Source organism: Sinohyriopsis cumingii, chromosome 2, assembly GCF_028554795.1.
Source record: "Sinohyriopsis cumingii isolate HCF-2022 chromosome 2, ASM2855479v2, whole genome shotgun sequence".
Lineage (NCBI taxonomy): Eukaryota > Metazoa > Mollusca > Bivalvia > Unionida > Unionidae > Sinohyriopsis > Sinohyriopsis cumingii.
This window is the reverse complement of record NC_142962.1, coordinates 158,073,855-158,099,818: the sequence shown is the minus strand read 5'-3', so window position 1 is coordinate 158,099,818 and position 25,964 is coordinate 158,073,855. Positions and strand designations below refer to the sequence as shown.

Below are 25,964 nucleotides of genomic sequence, written 5' to 3'. Positions count from 1 at the left end.
TCAACTTGTTAAGAACACCATTTTGTTTTGTTTTTAATATTTTTACACAAATAATGTTTTCATGTTATTTATGGGTTGAACAAAACATAAAGAGACACAAAATAGTTTAGTTTTATATATATATGTAAATATATTTTTAATAATACTATCAACTTTTGACGTAAATGGTGTACACAGAAAACGAACACATTCTATGGTGACGTAGTATGCACGGAAGTGTGTAATTTGCACTGATCGTCCATTTGAGGTTTATTGTGGTGTTGTACAATATTAGACTCTTAATACACCTTTTCTTCAGAAAAGAATGGGGGCTTTTACAAGCACGCTTAGCAGAAGAAATGGTGGAGTTGAAGTGGTAGACATACTCTCCAACAACGCTTACAAATATCCTCCCAAAACAGGTTTATTACACTTATGCAATTATCACAAGCAAAATGATTTGGGGCACTGGGTCTGCATTTTATTATTACACCAGTAAGATAATGCATGACTTTCACAAAGTTTAGCATAATGTTCTGATGTTTATTTATTACCAATGTCATAAGAAATGTAACAGAAGTTTTCTACAACTGTATATCCCGATTTGTATAAGAAGATAATTGCAAATGGTGTCTGGTACAGCATCTAAAAACCGGGGCTTCGTTTGGCTTCAGTAGACCCAATAATGGTCAAAATTATAAAATATTCCAAAACATTGAATTTTGGATTGTATATTTTGTCTTGTGAATAAAATAAAAATCTACTTATTTTATTTATAAGGCAAATAGTGATTATCTATTTGAAGTAAAAAAACAAAAAATAAAATGATCTCGTACCAAATCGTACGTTTACTTTTTGAAAAATGGTCGTAACAACATTTAAAGATGATGACTACCATTGAAATTAGCAAATGTTTTTGATTGAATGAGGAGACGTTTGTCAAACATGCCGTAAAAAACTCTATCATACTACATAGCATCAATCTTGATGCGACAAAAGTTAGTCCTACAAAGTAAGACATAGCACATGTTGTTTTTGTTTAAGTGATTTGTCTTACTGTCCAAATAATGGGCTTGTATTGCATGTTCCGATGTCATGGACATTGGAACAAGTAGTCAAAGTTTCAGGAATATCTCACACATTTGGCAGCATATATTCCACTAATTTATGTGTAATTAATATACTTACTGTGCTGTCTTTATCCTGGCAGTATGAAAATATGACACTAGCAAATGGACGCATTTTCATGTTCCATTGACATACATTTGAATTTGTTGCAATGTGACGGTTGTTGAGGTATGCCAAAGTATGTTTAAGTAGGTTCATGTGGCGGATATGTTTCTTGAATGAAACATTGCTTTACACTTCCAGTAAGCATAATATATTTTTATTCATTTCATTAACAAATATTTCAACTTAACCAGATTTCGGCTTTCATAGCTTTCCAAAAACATTATAACTTTACTTTCTATGAAAGCATCGTTGTTGGTTGCCAGTTATGTGTGATATTTCTGAAAATTTGACTTTCGTTACTTTTAGTCGACATCAAAACATGCTACACACACCCAGAACAAAAATATCAGGTGATGTGTCTTACATTATAGGACTAGACAAAAGTGCACCTTGGAAAACAGGCTTTTAAGAAGTCATTCTAGAAAATTATACTCTAACATATGTTAGTGCTACTCAGAACATTGAAAACAAACAAAAATACTTTCATTTGTGGCTTCATCTATCTGCAGAATGAAAGGTGTGTATGTGTGTGATTTGGATTTTTAACATAGCTTTAACAATTTTTCAGTCATATCGCTATGATGTCTGCAATGTGGCAGTTTATAGTGATGTCTAACACTGGAGCATCAATGCTGCAGGCATGTAGCATGATGTCCCACCCAGTCATGTTATCCTAAGACCAGGCCGACCAGTCCTAACACTAACCTTTTCATGCTGAGTGCCAAGCAAGGCAGCTGTTAGTACCATTTGTTTGAGTCTTTGGTATAATTAGGCTGGGGATCGAACCCATGACCTCCCACATCTGAGGCAGATGCTCTAACCACGATGCCACCAGATCGGTTCAGAACGAAGGATGCTTATGTTAGATTTAACAAGTTTTGAAAAGTTCACCGGTTTTAAATGTATGTAGAACCTTTACTCGAACATGTTGTGTCTTTACTCAGCAAACACGAAACATAAGAAATATTTTGACTTACGATATCTTGAATTTGTTAGAAACAAACACCACTTTATGTAGTCATGAAATCATAGTAATCATTCACATCAATAGCAAAATATCTTTTACTTTAATAATATTGCATGTTTTATATATTGTTTCTTTTAAGTCGATTATATAACTAATTATTAAATTATATGTCTACATGCGCTGGTATTCTTTACCTGAGTTTATTATTTCTTTTTATGTTTTTTTTATATTACTTTCAAGTTAATTTTAATTTCATAAATGCATGGTATATAAATAGCATAATAAAATCCATTTTACGTTACGGATGTTTTGCAACATTTATCAAGAAGGCTTTGGTAATATATTTCAGACATGATCACATGAAGGAAAAATCAATGATGTTTTGTACCATTTTATAATTTTTTACGATTATTAGAGTCTACTGGAGTAAAAAAACTCGCCCTCTAAAAATGTATGAATGCAAACTGATGAAAACTGAAAAAGAGAGTTTATTTTAAATGGACATAAATTATTTGATACTTTTCTTAAGTAAAATGAAACAGCATATGAATGACTCTCAAAAGTTCAAGGCTTTTGGGATGTACATTTTTGGCACATACAGAAAGTGCTAGAAGTTGGTATGAGCCTGGAGAGTGGTCTCCATTGAACAATCACATTATTGTCTGTGTTATTATTGCCAGTAATGTTTAACTCTTAAATATTTAAAGATTCTTTATGAAAAGCAGATGTAAAACCAGCTAAAAAAATTAAAGCTAATTACTAAAATAATAAATGACTTGAAATAGGTGGAACAGTGGAGACTGCATTTTGACAAGGAGAAACCAGAAACAACATACAGTTTTAACATTGTGAGTACTTCGACCACTGCAAGATGAATGCATACTGTTTCTTATAATGAGAAAAGAATGTTTTGTAAATGTTAAAGCTTTTGTAAGTGGAACTTCAATCATTTTTACGTCAGGCTGTTTGCATTAAACAAATTTTCGATACAGTATTGGATACCATTTGTGATTGATTTGAAACCAGTTTTGTATGTTGAGTACCAGTGTAGATAGATAAATGAAAGAAACCATTGCCAAATAAAAATCCAAGAAATTAAAAAACAATTGAGAAGTGATTATATCTGCAATTCCTGGCAAGGTAGCTTACATAGACATAAGTAGACCAAGCTTAAATCTTTGAGGAATATTTTATTGGTCAGCAATAGCATTTCTGACAGATCATTTAAGATAAAATTGTCTATGACTTGGGATGCAGATGATGGATTTATTGTATAATGAAAGAATTATCTTATCTATTCATGCTTACTATCAGCATTCTTGAAATAGGTGATTACAGTCCTTGAACAAGGCATACAGTTCAGCAGCTTGAAATTTTGGGAAAAGCATGTCTTGAGCAACCTTAGAGCATTCACATTCATAATGCAATAATTGATTTTATTATATAAATGCAGTTGTGAGTGACCATCTGCTAAATGAGACCAGTGATCAAAATGTCTGGGCAGAATATACATTTTGACACTGCTGTAAATGACTACATCACAAAAACAGATAAACACCATTGACCTTTGATCTTTTTTAACTATGACTGCTTAGAATGTTCTTTAAAAAAATATTGGCTGGCTGCTGATTTCTGAAATTGTATAGAGGTCATGCTTATAGCATCATATATTGTATAATTGTAAAACAGACTAGACTACATGGAGATTGTTCCAACACTTTTAACAATTATATCATGAGAACAGACAAAAAACACCACTGTTATTTAGTAATTTGTAACAGCGACCACTTGAAAACTAAAGACTGTTCTGGTCAAAAACAAACAAACAACTAAAGAAAGAAAAAGAGAATGTGTACTGGTTTAAATTTCACTTGTCAGGCATTTAGCATCATTGTTGTAGGCTGTAAACCAGGCTAAAGTGCATGTCACAAACTGCAGTTGTAGTGCTGAAGTCAATTAGTGGTTGCATTAGTTATCTTTTCTGTTTGGGGGTGAATGAAGTCTTTGATGAAGTCTTTGTCTATTAAAATCAGCAAATGAGAATTGTTTCCTGGATTCGAAAGTTGTTGTTTGTTGCTTTTATTCGATGTTAATGTAATTACATTACACACACCAAGGCATTGTCTGTTAAGTTGGTGTGGCCGTTTTCTCTGATGATAAAGTTAATCCCTTTATGTCATCTGTGAATTGAGCCATTGACTTATGTCTCTGAATAAATCATTCTGTTTCTGGACAAGTTATTATGTCCGTTTTCTTGGCATTCACTGGTACATGTACGGTGTACATGTATATATTTCATATTTCCCCAAAGCCTGACCAAAACTGTCATTACAGTCTTTATTTCAGTTGAGCACTGATAATTTTAGCACCTAGCACCTCAGTAACAATGGCAGAACCTGCCAACTAAAAAGAACCACATTTTAACATTGGAGGAAATAATTAATGTAATTGAGACCAGTCACAAACTAGTTGAAATGTTGGTTAAAAAAAATCATATGATAATACAAGTACTTGTGATGTTAAAATATAAATGTGATTCATGTTCAGTGATAGATGTATATCTTTATCAGTGTGTAATTTTGATTTCATATTCATTCATTATTTTCACAAAAACTATTAATAAAGAATAAAATTTGTGTACAATAATTGTTGTTATTTTTCCTTCTTAAAGAGCGCTGAAATTGAGCCTGGAAACTGATCTTTTTGTACAAACCTATTATGAAAATCCATCTGTCTTGAGAGACCATTTTTGTTGGCAGAAGGGGAAGTCTGTCAAGACAGGTTTTACTATATTAACATGTAGTTGTTGACTTCGGTCTTCTCAGTGGTTTGTTGGAGTGTTTTGATGCTGCACGTATCGTTACTGTTCATCTTTGTACTCATTAGGGGCTGGATGATACTAATGTTCAGGTATCATTACTGTTCATCTTTGTACTCATTAGGGGCTGGATGCTACTAATGTTCAGATTTTATTCATGATCTTGTTGACTTTTTATATGTATTTAAAAATGCTGTTTGTGTATCTCCTCCGATTCTGAGTATTGATGTTGTTTTGACAGATGTCATAATCTCCAGAATGTCTCAGTTGGTATGATGTTTACGGTATGTAGTATGACGTTTACAGCAGCCAGCTTCATGTTTGCAGTATGTAGGATAGTATTTACAGTATTTATTATCAGTAAGTAATCTGTGGAGAGATGGTTGTTTATTGTAGCTATGACAGTTAACTGTAAAAACTGCCCAGGGTGATAATATTTCATCAACATTAAGTGTGAAATCATACCTGTTTACCATTTATTCAGGTACTGGTTTTGGGCATACATAACGACAATACAATCTCTCTTTTTTTCAGAAGATTAATGAAATCAGCAAGTTTAGTAAAATTCAAAATGCAATATATTTCCATTGATGAAAAAGTGAAAATCATAAAATGTACTGTATTTTGAATTAAATCCTAAATGTTCTTTCACAAGTCTAAATATATAGAAATTCCTAATGAAATCCTATAGTCGAAAATGTGCTGATGTACCAATAGTCTTGATGTATCACAGTGATAGAATCCAGAATCTCTTTCAAAGAATGGACAATATTCCCAAAGTAGTGTTTTAAATCCAAAAAGTCTGTGAGCACTTTGTAATTCCAATGGTTAAATGTTTCCTATGAGCAAAATATATCAAAGTAAAAGCTTTGATCATAGATTCCCAATGACTGGTATGAACAGGTTTGAAGACTTTGTTACATATACTATTTCGCTTGACCTAAGACACATTTGAATTTCTCAAGGAAAAAACAATATACTCAAATCCAAATAAACATTCTTTTAAAGAAAAGGACAAAAGTCAGGAAGGCCAAAACTCTCCCCTCAATCATGGACTAAGGTTAAGCACACAATATAAATTAAATATACATAACACTGGTAAAACACAAGCTGTAGTGTGAGAATTTGTGAATCAAAAATCGTGTTTTTCATGTGACTCTTAGATGTGACATATAATTATAAAAGTACTTTAAATTAGTCAGCTGTTTTACCCATAATTCTGAAATGGCATAATTAACATCCTGATGATTAAGACAATTTTTTATATCGTAAGTTTTAATTTTGCAGTGTTCACAAATTACCCAATCAAATTTAAAAAGTGCAATTAGTTTTAGAGTCCTGGGATAAAATAAAACAATTTATTGAATTATTTCCTAAAGGAATAGCACTAAAAGATTAATTTATTGCTGGCAGATAGAACTTCATAGAATCCCTTCCATTTTAGGTTCATTCAGGCAAAGAAATTTTCCACTTTCCACCAGTGTAAAAAAGTTTTAGAGAGAAGACTAGAAAAAAATTAAAGAAACTTTGTGAATAACTGAAGAAAGTAACAATCTAGCTCCAGTTATCATTGAAATTATTATAATTTGGATATTTATTTAGTAACTTTATAGCATGGCAGCAAGAAATTTAGGTGTGGTGACAAAATGAAGGCATGACAACACACACCTGTCTGACTTGCAAGGCATTTGGAAAGCCCCGGACAAATGCTTTAATCAGATGTTTCAAAATGATTATGCTTAATATAATTGCAGAAAGGAATTTAATTGCTTGTAACTGAATATTTATGCTTTTTTGCAGGAAGCTATTTTGGGACCCATTTCATAATGGGTGGGGAGAGATTTGATATGACTCAGCCAGAAGCTTATCTGTTTGGAGAAAACAGTGACCTCAATTATCTTGGAAACAAACCAGTCCCAGTAAGTACATGAATAGTAGGAGGATTGAAAAAGAGTTATTTTACTTTTATAGGTGTTAGATAGTAACAAATTAAATTCAGGCACAAAAGGCCTTTAAAAACTGTTTATTTCCTATTGCACTGGTTTTATAGTTAGGGTAGGTATATTTTTAAAAACAATATATATATATATATATATATATATATATATATATAATGATTAGTATATAAAATATACTAAACACTTGATTACATGCACAAATCAATTTCAGGAATTTGTTTTACCCCTTGAGGAGAGAAAAGGTTTGAGGTCAGCAGTGAGAAACAGGGATAGTTGGCTATCCAGGAAGACAAATTAAGTTTTGGCCTAGTTGACAGATTAGGTGTTTATTCCATATTCTGTTCATTTTCAGTCAGAAAGAAAATGTTAAGCTGAGTAGATCCTCCCATAAACCCCATCTTGGTCTTTAAACCAGGTGTTATGCTTCCAGCCCAAATTTTTGTATTATTAAACAATATGTTAGTACAGTAAAAACTGCTATGAGAGACCTCTGCTATGAGCGACCACAATTGTAATGCACGGATTGATTTTATTATATAAATGCTGTTATGAGTGACCACCTGCTGAACGTGACAGCAACCACGATGTCTTGGCAAAATATACATTTCGACACTGCTATTAATGACTGCATTGCGAAAACAAGGATAAACTCCACCGACCTTTATTTAATCCTCGTAAAAATGACCACTCATATTGTTCTAAATTGAAATATTTTTTTAATACAAAAATAGGATGGCTACCGATGTCTGAATTTTTGTAGCTACACCTATAGTGTTTTATAGTTTATGTCAGTAGTGAAAGGGGATACCCTAGCGTCAATGGGAAAAAGCATTAAAAAAACCCTTGGGACAATCTGGCGTCAATGGAAAATTAACATGGAGAAAAATCGTGGGACAATCTAGCGTCAAGGGGAATTTAACATGGGAATAAATCGTGGGACAATCTAGCGTCAAGGGGAATGGAACATGGGATTTTTTTTTTTAAAAAAAAATTTTTTTTAAATTTAAATTTAAATTTAAATTTTTAAAAAAGGGGTAGGCAATTCAAAGGCTATCTCTTTTCAAGAAATATGGCTGGCCCTGAAAAGGGCCTTTGGGTTTATGTTAATGTATTCATTAACATAAAGGACACCGCATTGGTCTTCTTCTTGTCCTTAGGCTGCGTCTCACTGTTGGCCCGTAAACCAGCACTCTTTTCAGGCATCCTTGCCTCTCCACGTAAATCCTACGTATCCACAGGCTGGTGTTTGTCCTGTGGACAACGGTCCACTTGGATCGGACATACATGAGCAAGTCTGTCCGAAGCATCATGGAAGACACAAGGGTGGATGACTCAACTGTGGTCCACATCTTGAAGCGACGAGAACAGGTGAATCAATGCACTGAACTGCGCTTATTTATAGGTACAGGTAGGATTGAAACGGATTGAGTTCATTCACCAATCCGAACACGCGTTACGAAATTCAGTCAGCCCGCATCCAATCCGAAGAGAGCAGTCTGTGACGTCACGTAGTCTATATAGATTCGCTAGCGCTTGTGTGCAGTCAATATATGCGACAGTGATTCAACATGACGGAAACTCAGAAAACGATCCATTGGGGTGCACCAACAGGGGAGACTGCCCAAGGGAACCTGGACTTACTTTCAGAAGAGGTGAATTGGGATTTTGTGGATTTTCTCTCCTCGCAAGAATTTGTTCCGGAACCTTCGTTACCTTCTTCATTACCGCAAGTGGAGAATTTTAGACAGAGACAAAAAGAAGAATTGGAGAAATTTATACAACGACAAAAGGAAGCGGAACAGGCTTTTCTCCTACAGCAACAGCAACAAGAAGAAGAGGTAAGAAAAAAACAACAGCAACAACAGCAAGAAGAAGTAGCAGCAAAGAAACAAGAGGGTGAAAATCAAACGGTCACGGTACTGTTGGACATTTTAGCGGAGTCAAGAAGTCTGAAACAAATGTATCAGACTTCTTTATCACGACCGAAGAGAATACGACCTTCCCGAGCTAAACACGTCAACCCTGTGACTAAGCCTACCGTACCACCCTTAGTGATTTCAACCCAATCATCATCAACATTACGCAGTCCAGAAGTAGGCCTTGGCCGTGGCAAAGGCATAAGGCAGTTAAAGTTGATTGCTTAAACTCACCCCTACACCAAAATAGAAAGGCCCTTTTCAGGGCCACCCACATTTCTCAAAAAGAAATACAATTTCAATTTGCCAATAACTCAAAAAAAACCCACCCATTTTACCCTTATAGTACGTGTCTGTGTATGAGTGCGTGAGTGTACGTTCTTATTTTAAAATCATAACTCAAAGACTCTTACCTTATATCATTCATTTATTCTTTTATCCATTTTTTTACAATCCAATTCACAATTCACAACACGACACTTTAATAAAAAGTTCATTGACTTCTTCTTTCTCCTTCTTTAGTCTCTCTGTTTTTTTGAATTTCTTCACCGTCTTTTCCTCATTTTCTTCCCTTCTTCTTTTCTTCTTTTCCTGTTTCTTTGCCTCTTGTAAATAGAATTGTCTTTTTTCTTCCTCTTCTTCCTCTGAAGAATCTCTCTCTTCTTCCGAAGAATTCCTCTCTTCTTCTGAAGAATCCCTCTTTTCTTCTGACTCCTCTTGTTTCTTTTTTGGGCAATCTGGAGACCAATGTCCTTTTTCTTTACAATAATAACAGGTATCTTGACTTTTGTCTTTTTTAGTCCCTGTTTTTGTTCTTTTTTGACGGTCTGGACACTCTGAAGACCAATGCCCTTTCTTCTGACAGATACAGCAAGTATCTTGACTTTTATCTCTAAAGGAAGGAGAGTAGTCCGTAGGCTGGTCTGAAGAGAATTTTCTAATGACCCCTCGCAAAGCTCTGACGAAACGTTCCATCTGGTTAGTCTCTTCCATCGTTGTGCTCGGCTTGAGAGTGAAATGAATAGTGAAAGGACAAGACACGCACCCTTTTATATACGCTGGTCTGCTATGACTATAAAGTAGCTCATGGTGTTTGAACTTGAGTCATTTGACTTTTTGCTTTCAAGATGAAACGATCTAATTCATTCGAGAAGAAAGAAGAAAGTACGAGGCAGAAACGTGATCTATCGCCTCGTACCAGGGCTGAAATCTTGGCACAAATTCATGCCAGTGATTTTGAAGAGGACATGAGTGAACCAGAATACGAACCCTCTAAACCAAGTTCACCACCCTTAGTCAACCCTGAAAAATACTATTCCATTCGAGAGACGGAAAAGCGCTCCTCTAGAAAATTTAGAACCACGGCTTACAAATACACAGTGAAGTTTAAAGATTTCAAGGCTGAAGTGCCGTTAGAGAAAGCAGAAGTGTTCATCACTGAGGTGTGGGATTCTTTGCTCACTGCACTCAAGCGACAATGTCAACCCAAAGAAGACGATCGCTTGAGACTTTCCATACAACACGACGGTTTGAAATCCCCTGTTTGGATCGAGTTTAGCACCCCTGCAGAATTGACTGCTTCCAAAGTCATGGACAAGATTCAACACGTACAACAATCTAATGACCAGTTTGACATCACCGATGGTAAAGCCACACTGGACATGACCCACATCTCTCCTCCTCAAGGGACAGGACGCAAAAAGATGTTATTGGTGGACGACCTTCGCAACACCAAAACAAGTCTCGTCCGAATTAACAACCCTCATGACCAGATGTGTTTAGCCCGTGCCATCGTGGTGGGACGAACCTATGCCAACAAGAACAACACGGTAGAATGGAAAAGAACCTGGAAAACTATTCAACAATCCGACCGAGCCAAACAACGAAAGGAAGCAGAACTCCTGTTACAACAAGCTGGCCTGTCCAAAGACACACCCTGTGGCATTCCTGAGATGCAAAAATTGCAAGATGCCCTAGCTCCACGATACACCTTGAAAGTGCACCCTCAAGAAGTGCGCGGACCTCTGTTGTTTCGAGGCCAAGACTTTAAGGACGGAAAATACATTCATGTTTATCATCACGATGGCCATTTCGATACCATTACCATTATCACTGGATTCCTAGGATACGGTTATTATTGTGAGAAATGTGATTATGGTTATAACAATCGAGAGCAACACAAGCACTGTGGATCGAAATGCCCAGGATGTTTGGCCTCTTCACCCTGTCTGAGCGAAGAACCAGTGCCTTGTTCAACTTGTCTGCGCATGTTTGTCAGCCCTACCTGTTACCAACAACATCTGAAGACGCAAGATTCACAGAAGAAATGCGCTTGTCAACTCCTGAGATTGTGCTCTACGTGTGAACAAGTCATACGTACCAATAATACCAAGGCACACGCATGTTCAGGAAAGAAAAAATGTCACATTTGTCACCACATCGTGGACTTGGAACACGAATGTTACGTGCAAAAATACCAACCCCCACCAGGGAAAGAGGACGGTCACAAGAAGAAAGGCAATTTCATCTTTTTCGATTTCGAATGCATGCAAGAGACTGGCATTCACATCCCTAATTTCTGCATGGCTCATCGAGCGTGCGAGAAGTGCATTCAAGAACCTATCTTCAGTCATTGCCCTCACTGCAGCAAGATTCCTGGAGGACGTGAAAAAATCTTTCGGGGACCAAACACGTTAGTCGATTTTGCCTGATGGGTCTTAGACCCCATCGACAAGACGTGGAGCCAAGAGGACATCGAACGTTACGGAAATTGTCATCGTCATGCCACAGTGATGGCTCACAATTTTTCCGGATACGATGGACAGTTTCTTCTCAGATACTATACGGAACAAGGCACCGAGCGTCCTAAAGTGACTTTGAACGGAGCCAAAATCATTTTCATGCAAGTGGGACAAGTGCAGTTTAAAGATTCGATGAGTTACTTGGCTATGCCTTTGAGTCGAATGCCTAAAACGTTTGGAATGACAGAAATGGCTAAAGGGTACTTTCCACACTTTTTCAATACGGAAGCCAATCAACACGCCGTTCTACCCCATTTGCCTGAGGCTCACTATTACGACCCCGACAACATGCGTACCGAACAACGAGAAGCTTTCTACGCTTGGTACCAGATTCACGCCTCGGACCCTTTCGACTTTCAGGAAGAAATGCTAAAGTATTGTCGTTCCGACGTGGACATTTTACGGCGTTGCTGTGGAAAATTTCGAGAACTGTTCATGGAACACGGAGGGGTCGATCCTTTGAAAGAAGCTTGCACCATTGTCAAAGCGTGTTCCCTAGTGTATCGACAACGATTCATGCCTGAAAACACCGTGGCTGTCATCAGCCCTCAAACGACCCACTTTGTCAAATGTCAATACTCGGTCAAAGCCCTACGTTGGTTACATTACTTGTGCGACAAGGAAGACAAGTGGATTCAGCATGCCCGCAACGGAGGGGGTGAAAAGACCATCGGAACGTATTCAGTCGATGGCTGGGACTTAGAAAACCCCAAGATCGTGTACGAGTTTAACGGTTGCTTATTTCACGGATGTCCCGTTTGTTACCCTGACCGTGGCACTAAAAATCAGTTTTTGCAACGAACCATGGAAGACTTGTACCAGGACACTTGTCAGCGACGCCTAAAGTTAGAACAGCAAGGATACCAAGTGGTGGAAATGTGGGAACACGAGTACGATCACCGTATGAAAACCGATCCCGAGTTTAAACGCCTCATGGAAAGTTACCAGTTCATGGACCCGCTGAACCCGAGGGATAGTTTGTACGGAGGAAGGACCAATGCCACCTGTTTGCTGTACCAAGCCGACGAAGAGAAAGGAGAAGAAATCAAATACTTGGACGTGTGTTCGCTGTATCCCTACGTGTGCAAATATTGTCGCTTTCCTGTAGGGCACCCGCAATTGCTGACGGAACACATCGACCTGAAAAACATTCGACAATACGAAGGCTTGATCAAGTGTAAAGTTTTGCCTCCCACGAACCTATACCATCCCGTCTTACCTCACCATTGTCAAGGCAAACTGATGTTTCCCTTGTGCCGTACTTGTGCCGAAACGTGCAACCAAGACCAGCCTGTCATCACAGCCAGGAAGAACGGGCCTTGACGGGAACCTGGGTCAGCGTAGAATTGTTCAAAGCTTTGGACATGGGATACCAACTGTTAGAAGTGTACGAAATTTGCCACTTTCCCAAGACACAACAATACCGCAAGGGTGATCCCAGTCAGAAAGGCATTTTCGCCGACTACGTGGATGCCTTTTTGAAACTGAAGCAAGAAGCCAGCGGCTATCCTTCCTGGTGTCACACTCCCGAAGACCAAATACAATTCAAAGAGAAATACTACGAACAAGAAGGCATCTCTTTAGACCACATCGAGAAAAACGAAGGCAGGCGATCGTTTGCCAAAGTGATGTTAAATTGCTTGTGGGGTAAAATGGCACAACGACCGTGTTTACCCAAGACGGAATATTTGACAGAACCTTCCCGCTACTTCCAGATGATTCACGACAAAACCAAATACATGAAACACGTGGACGTCGTTCGAGAGAATTTGATCTTGGTCAATTACGAAGAAGATCTGGACTTTGTACAAGACGACCCCTTTGGAAATGTCATCATTGCGGCTTACGTGACAGCTCATGCTCGCTTAAAATTGTACGAAGCTTTAGAACTGTTAGAAGAACGCGTCCTGTACTTTGACACGGACAGTTGCATTTACATCCATCACCCGATTCAACATCACCCTAACATCGAAGGAGACCGTTTAGGAGCCTGGACAGACGAGCATCCCGACGACAAGATTCTAAGTTTCGTCAGTGGCGGTCCCAAAAATTACGGCTACGAATACCGGGACCCACAAGGAGAAGTGCACACGACGTGCAAAGTGAAAGGACTGACTCTGAATTATCGTACCAGTCGAGTGGTCAACTTTGGGGTATTGAAAGAAGCCTTGCAATCGGGAGAGGATGGAAACTTTAAAGTGACCACTCACCAACCGAACAAGATTGTACGTTTACCCACTCACCACATCGTCAGTCGACCCCTGGAAAAAGTCTATCAAATCGTGTACCAGAAGCGAGTTCGACTTCCCAATCATTTCACCTTACCGTACGGTCACGTCGGTATTGGTCTGTATATAAAAAAGGAACCCTAGGCAAGATCGATAGTTCATTGTGACTACCAAGACCAAGCGAACAAGATGAATTCTTTGAAAGAGACATCGTTCCAGTTTGGGGATTGTAAAAAAGTTGTATCTTCCTCTAGTGTGACTAATATTGGATGGATAAGACCCAGACATTGCGACGGAAAATGTCCGGAAGGAAACTGCGATTGTCCATGTGGTTACCATTGTAATTGCGTAACGGAGTTTGCAGACGAGTGCGATTGTGAGCCTTGCGATGGGTATGATGCTGTACCTTGTGACCTGAGCGATGCCGTAAAGCATCATGGGAACTTTAGTGTCCCTACCCCTATCATGGAAAGTGATGCTGTGCGTGTCAAACCTGTGGGATGCGAAAGTGATGCCGCTTGTCCTCTTGGACATTTTACTGGGTTTCGTTTTAAAGGGGAATGTTCACCTTCACGTCTACCCCCCTACGGATGTCATCCAGCCCTGAGCAAACTCCTGTTCCTGTCACCCAACCCTCATCGAAACGAACCTGTGAAAGACGAATATTCGTTTCCTGTGCGTTTGTTGGAATACTGCGACTTTGAAAATCGTCTTCAATCGTTCAAAGGAAAATGGCCTAAGTATCTGGGAGGCCCGACCCCCGAAGAATTAGCCAGAGCCGGATTTTTCTATTTGGGCGAAGGAGATAAAGTCAGGTGCTTCAGTTGCGGTGTGTCACTTCACCACTGGGAACCGCAAGATTCGGCCTACGTAGAACATGCTCGATGGTCACCGAATTGTCGTTACTTACCCTTAGTGGGACCGAGACACTGAAGTAACTTACCATGTCGTTGACGAAGAAGAAACCAGATTGGTTAGGAGTCAAATGTTGGACATCACCGAGACCAGTATTTAAACTTCATTTCAAAAACGATATTGAATCATTACCTAAAGAACTACAAGAGAAGATTTACAAGGAAGTTTGGCAGGGGTTTGCCAGAGTGAAATCTCAATGGGTCACTGTAGAACTTTTGTGTCGAGAAATTCATAAGAGGAAAGTGAAAAAAGTCAACCAGTGTGTTAGATTTCTTTGGGTCAAGGGTGCATTCCTCCTATTGTATCGCTTTAGACCGTTTACATCAAAAGAGTTCAGTGACATTCTTGGACGTTACCCTGAATGGCAGTGGTCAGAAATTACTCACTATGTGGATTACTTTTGTGAATTGTACGGACTGACCTATTCATGAATATTTTACAAGAGAACATTCGTGCTTTGCCTGTGGAGTTGAGAGAAAGGATTTACCGAGAGCTGGTTAAAATACAAGTGAAACGTAAAGAACAATTGCATCCGTTACGTCACCGGTGTTTGAACCACTGGTACCTGAAGGCTATACAAGGATTGATTCAATTGAAAGTGTTCCATCGGACAGACATTGATCAACGATCCTCTAGTTTTAAAAAGGATTGGTTTGGTATGGACGATTGTAGTTACATCATTGTAAACGTACTGCATCGAATTCCAGAGGAAGAGTTAACGAATTACCAACATCTTGAACACAATGTCAACTTAGTGAAAGAGGAAACTTCTGAACGAATTGTAATGTGTAGATTAGTGACTCAACGATTTAAATTCGACACTGAAGTGAAACCATGTTTGTGCAAAGAGTACATTTCTTGTGTCAGACCAAAGAGGATTTAGTATGACCTATTCATGGATACTTTGCTAGAGAACATTCGTGCCTTGCCTGTGGAATTGAGAGAATGCATTTACCGAGAACTGATCAAAATACAAGTCAAACGTAAAGAACAATTGCATCCGTTACGTCACCAGATCTTTAAGCACTGGTACCTGAATGGTATAAGAGAACTGATTCGTCAGAAATTGTTTCAGTGGTCAGACCTTGTTCAGTACTTTCATGCCCCCGATGATCCACGTGTTGATCATTTTGGTTACTTCGAGATTCACCTAGAGCAACCCATTGAGGAAGACGAGGTAAAGGATTACCAACATTTGTTACGTGGAATCTACTTAGCGGAAGAGGAAACTTCTAATCGAAGTCTGAAGTTCAGATTACAGTATGCAAGATTTACATTCCCAACTGGAAAACGAACATCACTGGCTAGAAAGTACGTGTATTGCTTCCAAAACAAAGAGACTATAAAAACAGGTTGCTATGCCATGACTTATGTCGTATGTAATCCAACAGATTCCGTGGAAGGAACTCAATGACCATATTCAAACCGTGGATCATTACCATCAATTATTACAAGAATTTTATCCATTCAATTTGGGACGACAAGTGGTGTGTGTCTTAGTGACTTGTTTTCTGGGATTTCGTTTACCAGCCGATTCTTTGTGGACTCTTTACGATCAGTACTTACCACCTCAATGGCCTTAAATGGTCACGAAAAACTCCTTTTGCTCAAAGCCTTGCGTTTTCATCTGGATACTTCTCGACCTCAACAGGAAAAAAAGATTCGTCAACTTTTAGCTACCCAAGACGTGTATGACGATGTGTGTGTAGCTTGCGACTTACATCCCCATTGGACAGATGTCCGTGCCTGGAAAGAATGGGGTTTTGAGGCTTGGACCCAAGAAGTGGCCCAGTATGCACGAGAGTTGTTCAAGGAAAAAAGTTACTTTTCAACCCGTGTTAGTGACGGTGCCAGAAGAACCCGTCACCCAGGACAGGACTGTCATGGACAGACCTGAAAGACCCTTTCGGGAGGACACTTGTGTGACCTTACCCCCTACTATAGAACTGGTTAGAACATTACCCAAAACATGTGGTTGTTGTACAGACACTTGTGTTTATTCCACGTTCATCGTTATCATGTGCCTTTTATCCTTGTACTTAAGCCTTTGGCTTTTATGTATTTTTGTCTTTCGTATTCATGTTTGAAAAAAACATTCAATAAACGTGTTCTGAAAAAAGTATATAAACTCTTGTCTTGTTTGTTTTTTCGTGTCACAAGTGACATTTCTCACACCATGGCTACCTCTGCTGTCTCTGCTCCCTCTTCCTCTACTGTCAAAGTCATCGACGAACACTTAGATCGTGCCAGTTGGGAGGCTTTGTATCTTCGCCATCCCTTTAACATGCTCATTGCTGGACCTAGCGGTTCAGGCAAAACCGAATTCGTCAAACGTTTGATCGAACATAAACATCATTTGATCGATCGACCCCCTCAACGGATCGTGTGGTGTTACAAAGAGTGGCAATCGGCGTACAGCCTCTTGCGAGAAAGTCAAGGCGATTCCATCGTGTTTGTGGAAGGCATTCCTAAACAAGACGATGGCATCGTCTCTGACTCCCGTCAAACTCATTTGGTCATTTTCGACGACATGTTAGGAGAAGACGAAGAAGAAATTAAACTGTGGTTTACGCGCAAAGGGCATCACCGTAATGCCAGTGTCGTTTACATCACCCAAAATTTGTTTCAACAAAGTAAAGCCCATCGCACCATCAGTCTCAATGCGCATTACGTGGTCTTGTTTAAAAGCCCTCGAGATAAATCGCAAGTGCAAGTCTTAGCCAAACAGTTAGGGACGCCTTGGCTGACTCAGGTGTACGACGATGCCACTCAAACGCCACACGCCTATTTACTCGTCGATTTGAAACCTACGACCCCCGAGGATTTGCGATTTCGTACCCACTTGTTTCACCACTGGTGCCAAGACGGAGGGCCTGTCCTGTACACGTCTCCGTCCTCGACTTCATTTCACTCCCCATAAAAAAATCTATAAAAACCTCAGACCCTTTTTCGTCTGCCTCACACAGTGTGAACATGACGTCCCTTCAGTCGCATCTTCCCGTCAAATTGATTCGTGCCTTGTATGGCATCAGTCGAGAAAAAGATCCACAAACACGAGCTCGTGTCTTAGAAGCTAGTCTCAAAGAAGTCTTACGATGGTTCACGGTGACGGCACGTCAATTACTCCAAGGAATCATTCAGATTCCTCATCAAACCCAACGCTTTTTCGATCGAAACAAAGTGGCTTTGGTCCAACTGGCCGATCCCCACATCGACACTCAAACCAAAAAACAAATCATTTTGAAACCTGGAGGGAGCGGTACTCTAGGAGGGGTCATCATTCGTTCACTGTTAAGATGGGATCCTAATGCCCCCAAAGGTATCCCTAAGACAAAAGTCCAACGAAGCCCCAAGAAGAAAAAGAAAAAGACCAAGTCCCCAAGAAGAATAACTTCTCCAGTGGCAGGACCCTCCTCTTACCAGACACCACCCCGGAAAAAGAAAAGAAGCCCCCAGAAAAAGAAACAGAAAAAAAGTCCCCAGAAAAAGAAAAGTCCACAGAAGAAAACTAGTCGCAAGAGAGGCACTTCGGCCAGGACGCAACCTTACACTCGCAAACCACGACCTGCCACGGCGGTGACTGCGTCTCCGGCCACGGCGGTGACTGCGTCTCCGGCAGCCTCACGTTTGTCCACTTCTCCGTTGATGTCACCAGGAACTGAAGAGTACTTGGAGACATTGATCACACCAAGAACTTCTCCGTTGATGACCCCCAAAAGAACTTCCCCAGTGGCAGGACCTTCCAATTTAGCGGCAGTGGCTGCTGCTCACAAAGTACCTTCTCCCAAAATCAAAGTCCATGAAAGATCGGGGATGTTACAAAGTTTACTGGATTTGTCCAAGCAAGAACTGGCTCGATTTAGTCCGTTGCGTACCCCTGCACGACGTGTCATGCCTGTCCTCAAACTGATAAAACGTAAAGACAATCAGTGGCGACGCGTTCCAGTATAAAAAAGGCCTGTGACCAAGTCGGGGTATCAGTGAACTTGTAAAAGATGTCACCTCCAAGAAGCCACAAAAGAAAGAGACAAAGGCAGACGCGTCATCCGACAAAGCGCTTAGCCAAGCATCGACGTTACCCTAAGAAAAGACACAGTCGTTCCAAGAAAAAGAGGCGTCAACAAAGGGGAGGATTCCTTGGCGATTTTGGGAAAAACATTGTCACCTTTATGACAAAGCGATAGTCCCAAAAAAAGATAAAAGGGTGTGCGTTAAGTCATCGACGTTAGTGTCTGTTCGGTGAATGTCCCGGAACCCACAAGCAAAAAATGTCACCCTCCAAAAAACCCCAAGGAAAGAAAAGGAAAGGACTGCCACCACGTTTAGCCAAACATGGGGACATGTCATCTGTCCTGTCCAAAGCTTCTCCACCCCTACGAAAAAAACTCATTCAAATGGCCTCCAAAGAGGTCATCGATACCGTGTGCGAATGTTGTTTGAACGTTTTGAAAGGCACGATCCCTTTGTCCAAACACCAGAAACAATGCTTAGGCAAACATCGTCACGTTCTTCGGAAAATGGTTCAAAAGAAAATTCCCATTCGTCAAAAAAAGAAGATGTTGGTCCAACGTGGAGGCATTTTACCTCTCTTGTTAGGCCCCATACTGAAAGGAGTCTTGGGAACCATGTTGGGAGGACTGGTGGGAGCAAGATAAAAAGACCCTCGGAAGTCCCAAGATCTCAGAATTCACCCCTGACAACCCCATGGAAGGACGAAAACTAGCTTTAGTGCCTTACAAACGATGGATGGAATACCATCGGTGGCAAGAACAACGCACCCCGCATTTACCTCCCAATCCCAATTTGAGCGAGATGTCCCAGTTACAACACGAATTGCAGTCCTTGATGGATCGCCAAGATTTGTCCGAAACAGAAAAATCGCAAAAGTACGGTCAACTCTTGCAAAGACTGCAACTCTTTCACCAGAAAGCTTTAGACGAAACAGCTTTACCCACTCTGAAAGATTTTAAGACCTTGATGAAAAGTCCAGCACCATCATCATCATTACCACCACCACCACCACCACCACTACTGTCATCCCCAACGGTCACCAGAGATGCTACCCCACAAAGACCTGAGGAAGAAGAGATGCGCGAAGTGTTTCAAACACCGTCAGCAGCTCCCATTTCGAGTAAGATTGCAGCATCCTTGTTGACCCCGTCCCCCACACCCCAACGAGAAGAAATGAAAGCTTGGGTTAAGAAGATGATGTCCACGCCTCCTTCGACAGAAGTGAAAAAGAAAGAAGGGAAACCAGAAGTGAAAAAAGAAAAGAAAACCAAAGCCATTCCATTGCCACCTCCACCACCACCACCACTACCTTCGACTTCTACTCCCGTAGCCCATCGGACACGTAAATCCGTTTCCAAACCACCCTTTCGACCCACCCAAAGTAGCATCACCGAAGAGTGGGTGACTTATTAACACACCAACACAAAAAATAAAAAAATGGAAAAAGTCTTAGCCAGCATTTACTACGATCCCTCGCATCCTGCAGGTTACGCAGGAGTTCAAAAATTGTATCGTGCTGCTAAAACTCGACTGAAAAGTCTCCGTTTACCTCAAGTGCAACGATGGTTACAAGAACAAGCTACCTACACTTTACACAAACCCATTCGACGCAAGTTTGCCAGAAGTCGCACCCGAGTGGAAGGCATCGATCAACAATGGCAAGCCGATTTAGCCGATGTCTCTCATTTGGCCAGCTACAATCGTGGTTACAAATATTTGTTTTGTGTCATCGACGTCTTTTCCAAATTTGCCTGGGTCGTGCCCTTGACTTCCAAATCGAGCAACGAGTTAGTGCGAGCCCTGCAACGGGTGTTGAAACAAAGCGGTCGTCACCCTCTTCGATGGCAAACGGACAAAGGCACCGAATTTCTGAACCAAGCTTTCCAAAAAGAATTAAAGAAACGTGACATTCATTTTTTTACCACCGAGAATCCCGAAACCAAAGCCAGCATCGTGGAACGTTTTCAACGCACTTTGAAAGAACGCATGTGGAAATATTTTACGCATCACCACACTCTGAAGTACATCGACATCTTACCGCACCTGGTGCAAGCGTACAATCAATCTTACCATCGAAGCATCGGACGTGCCCCGCAAGACGTGACTCCCGACAACGAAGTGCTGGTGTTTGAGCGCCTGTTGGGTACGTCCCCGACGAGGGCTGTCCCCAAGAAAAGTGGAGAGTTGGCCGTAGGAGATTGGGTGCGCATTGGCAAAACCAAACGCACTTTCGACAAAGGTTACTTACCTAACTGGACGACCGAATTGTTTCGCGTCACTGGACAAGTGCATGGCCGTCATCCTACCGTCTATAAATTGGAAGACATGAACGGAGAAGTACTCAAAGGAACGTTTTATTTGCCCGAGTTACAACGTGTCACCAAAAAAGAAGACGACGTGTACGACATCGAAAGCATTCTCGAACGCAGAACCCGTAAAGTGGGCAAACGATGTGTCAAAGAAGTCAAAGTACGTTGGAAAGGATATCCACCCAGTTTCGATTCTTGGATCGACACTTCGCAAGTCATCGACTATAAAAAGAAGAAGTGACCATCATGCCCTTTCACTCAGCAGATGCAGCTACGTCGACCACTCCTTCTTCACCTAGTTCTTCTGTGCAAGATTTACAAAAACAACCCTTGTGGGTGTGGTGTGGAGAACGTGTGCCTAAAACGCAAATCGTCTTTTTCTGCCAAATCTTCGTGGTGTATTGTGTCATCGGGGCAGCCATCGCCAATTTGAGTTTGCAACAAGGAGACAAACAATTGTGGACCATTTTATTGAGCAGTTGCATCGGTTACCTGCTTCCCAATCCTTCCCTGAAATTCTCCTCGAACGGGAACGTTGTGTCCAGTGCCAGTGCCAGTCACCACTCCAACAACCACAACCAGAACCCCATTTTGGGCGGAGACACGCCTCTGACGTCCACTAACCCCTCGGACAGCCACAGAACTCTGGAATTATGAGTCACCAAAACCAATTTTACTTAACCTTACCCAGTGACAGTTCCATGGAGGTGTTTCCCAATAACACGTTGTGCTGTTACACGGCCAAATTACCTCAAGCCATCCCCTTAGATCACGAAGCCCATTGGGAAGTGGCTTTGGTAGAAATGATTCACCCAACCCAAGTCCTCAATGTCATTACCCATCAAAATTTTTTTACGGTGGAAGTTCATGACTCACAATTGCAACAAGAGTTGGATAAGATTGGCACATATAGCAATAAAACCTATGATGACAAAACTAAAACGTGGACCTACAACTTGGTGATTCCCGCAGGCTATTATTTCAGTGGTCAACATTTGGTCAACACCATAGCTACCAAGTTTAATGGTGTGTTTGGGGAAGCTTTTAAGAGTGTCAATGTCAAGAACAAAAGTATCACCATGGAGTACCACAAAGTAGCTCGTCGCTTCTTAATAAAATTTGAACGGCCTAAAATCGTAACCATTTTATTTTGTCCTGGATTGTTTGACATGTTGGGCGGTGACATGGAGATGAGGAAGAAAGTAGAAGAAAAAGGCGAATCACCAGGCATTTTCGACAACGACACTTTTACCAAGTATTTTCGTACCCCGGTAGAACTGAACCAAGGACTGAATTTGATCTTTGTGTACTCCGATGTGGTGGAATACAACGTGGTGGGACACACCTCCGTACCGTTACTGCGTGTCATTCCTTTCAAAGTGGATTCTGCCACGAATGCTGACGAGGAAGGTGGAAACACTTATCACGTCCACCGCGAATTTGTCCATCCTCACTATTTGCCCGTCAGCAAGTCGTATTTGGACACAGTCAACATTACTATAAAAGGAGATTTGGGACAAAATATTCCATTCACCAAAGGAAAAGTCACGGTGAAACTCCATTTTCGAAAACGGTTCTCTCACGACTCGTAAGTCATGTATCCAGTGTACCGAGGGGTTGCACGACAGCGAGGACACGGTTTAGGAGACATGTTAAAATCGGCCTTTCGTTCGGTGGCCCCGGTGTTGAAACCGATGGTGACACGCGGATTGCACGCCTTGAAAGATGCGGCACTGACGCAAGGCAAAGAATTTCTCCAAAATGTCATCATCGACAAACAAAACCCTAAAGAAGCCTTCATGAGGGCAGGCAAAAATGTCTTGCTGCAAACGGGTAAAGACATTTTAGGCCGACGAGACACACCTATAAATGCCCTGCACGCTACCGAGTCAGGCATTCAGCAAGGACAAGGCAGAAAGAGACGACGACGAAGAAAACACCCTTTCACCAGACTTCAAGCGAGAAAGGCCAAGAAAAGAAGAACCGTTCGAGACTTAGACGTTTTCGATTATTGAAACACAGAACAAAATGATGCACCGAGAGTCTTGCGCTTGTTTCAAGACGGAACTGGATCTGTTTGCCATGCCCCCCACCATGATGACCATGCAAGAATCCCAATGGGTGGAATTTCATCCCGTCTCCTCATTGACCGATTCCGCTCCCATCGAGTTTGAAATCAAAGGACAGCCCGAAGATTACATCAATCTGAATAGCAGTTACTTGTACTTGAAAGTCCAAGTTCTAGAAAAAGATGATAGTGGAGTAGATGACACTGACGAAATAGCTCCCGTCAACAATTTCATGCATTCCTTGTTCAGCTCAGTGGATTTGTACTTGAATAACAAACTGGTCAGCAGCAGCATGGATACTTACCCTTACCGTGCCTACCTGGAAAATCTCTTGACGTACGGAACAGATGCCAAGGATAGTCATCTCAATGCCTGTGTGCTGTGGGTACCTGACACAGCGGGCAAGTTCGACACAATAGATACAAGCAATTCCGGCTTTGAGGCAAGAGAAGAGAAAATCCTAGGTAAAAAGAGTTTAGAACTGATGGATCGTTTGCATTTGGACATGTGGTTGCAAGAGAAGTATTTGCTGAACGGGGTCAATGTCCGCTTGAGACTGAATCGCAGCAGTGCCGCTTTCCATTTGCAGGCTGCTGATTCTACTAAGGCTCCTAAAAGCATAATCCATGAGGCCAAACTCTACGTACGACACGTGGAAGTGTTACCCAAAGTGGGTAACGACATCAGTCAAACGTTGAGCAGAACGACTGCCAAGTATCCCATCCGACGTGTGGAAGTGAAAACGTTCACCATTCCCAAGGGACAGCATTCTATGACCGAAGATCATCTGTTTCAAGGACAGTTACCCAAGCGTTTAATCCTTGGTATGGTCCTGAATTCAGCCTTCAACGGAGCCTTCAAAGAAAATCCTTTCAACTTTCAACACTTCGACGTGAAGAAAATCAAAGTCAGTCGCGATGGCAAGACCTTGTGTACCCGACCTTTCGAACCTGACTTTGCCAACAAAAATTACTTGAGATCGTACTTGTCCCTGTACGAAGCCACGGGTCAGTTAGGAACCAACACCAGTCACGGCATTGAGTACGAGGATTATGCAGGAGGCTATGCTTTGTGGGCTTTCGATTTCACTCCAGACCAAGGCAGCGACGAGGAACATTTCCACCCTATAAAATCTGGCCAGATTCGTGTGGAACTTCAGTTTACAAAAGAACTACCAGCGACAGTGAACGTCATCCTGTATGCAGAATTCGATAATACGATAGAAATCAACAGTTTGAGAGAAGTCATTCTAGATTATTAGAAGGTATGGAAGACTGTTATCCCTCTTTACCTAGTGGAGAAACTTTGGAGATGGAATGTAAGGAGACCGTGGAAAAAGAAGAAGAAGTGATCATGATGAAATCGAGATGGCCAGAACAAGAAGCCCATTTAGTCTCCTGTTTTGCCAAACACTTGGTCGACAAAATGACGGAATTGATCAAGAAAAATTGCTATGGATGTCAAAACGATCATCCCAGTCAAATTCAACACGATAAATGCCTGATGTTGAGTCAAGAAGAAAAATTGGACGAGTTTCTGGACGAAGCTTGGAGCCTCATCTCGAACAAAGACGTGTTGCACCAGTGGTATAAAGACTTGTGTGAACATTCTTGTCCACCATTAACCACTCAAGAGATCCATCGTATCGAAGCTCTCCTGAATCAGAGTGAGGAAACAGAACGAATAACCGTTTATTCGTCAGACATTTTCAAGCAAAAAGTCAGGATCGAATTGATGACTTATTATTACCTGTGAAGAAGAACAAAAAAACACACACAAATCAATGGATACCTGGGAACTTTATTACCTTTTGAACCACAGTTCGTATACAGCTTCTTGGAATCCTGTCGTCTGTGCTAAAGATGAACTCCCTCATCGCAAACCTAAAGACCATCAAGCTTACGTGATCAACACGGACGACAGTCATCTCCCAGGAACCCACTGGGTAGCCGTCTACTTTCCTCAAGAAGGATGTGTGGAATATTTTGATTCGTACGGATTGCCCCCTTTGGAAGACGATATCATCGACTTTATGAGAAGAAATGCTCAAACCACCCGATTCAATAATGTGAAATTACAAGGCACAGATTCCTTGGTGTGTGGACAGTACTGTGTGTATTTTCTGCATCATCGCAGCCTGGGCTATTCCTTAGAACATTTAGTGACTCATTTCGATCCTCGTTCTTCTGCTAGAAACGATGTGAAAGTAGATCGATGGTTTTGTGACCATTATGCTTATCTTTTGTCTCAAGCTAGGAAACGTAGTGTCCATCAATGGCCTAATGATTTCCAACAGTGGAAATCACAATTTCATTCACAACGTTGTCAGCCCAGTTTAAAGTAGATTGTGCATTGAGAAAAAATGTTTGTGATTTGAAAACAATTGTTTGATGTTATAGTGTTGGATTATTGTTAAAAATGTTAGAGTTGTTGTTTAGTGTTAAGTGATTTTTGAATAAAAAATGTTGTGTTTTGAAAAAATGCTTTTGTCTTTTGTTTAGCTATAAGAATGTTGGATTGATGCTCTTTCATTTCTTACTATCCCTCTCATGAACGTTGCGGCTCGAAAAACCGTGTGGGGGATGTTTTCCTTCACGTCCGCGCTTTGACTTTAAGAACCGGTTTGTTCCCAGTCTAACCATCCATTGTCGACTCATCCTCCTACGAAGATGTGCTCCAAACTAGCTAAGCTCAACGAAGCCTACATGAATCTGCATAGGGTCAGACACAGTCTGATACCGAAGCCAGAAGAAATAGAGA

General features: G+C 40.8%; 1 protein-coding gene across 1 annotated transcript in view; it reads left to right on the top strand.

Moving 5' to 3' along the window:
* The first annotated feature begins 209 nt into the window (after positions 1 to 209).
* The window catches only part of LOC149806183 (putative E3 ubiquitin-protein ligase MGRN1), a 76,616-nt gene continuing 50,861 nt past the window's right edge, over positions 210 to 25,964 (top strand). The window contains exons 1-2 of the mRNA XM_089951096.1: positions 210 to 401; positions 6,798 to 6,916. Of these exons, the coding sequence (XP_089807222.1) occupies positions 305 to 401; positions 6,798 to 6,916 (216 nt within the window). The 5' untranslated portion in view covers positions 210 to 304. The remainder of the gene's footprint in view (positions 402 to 6,797; positions 6,917 to 25,964) is intronic.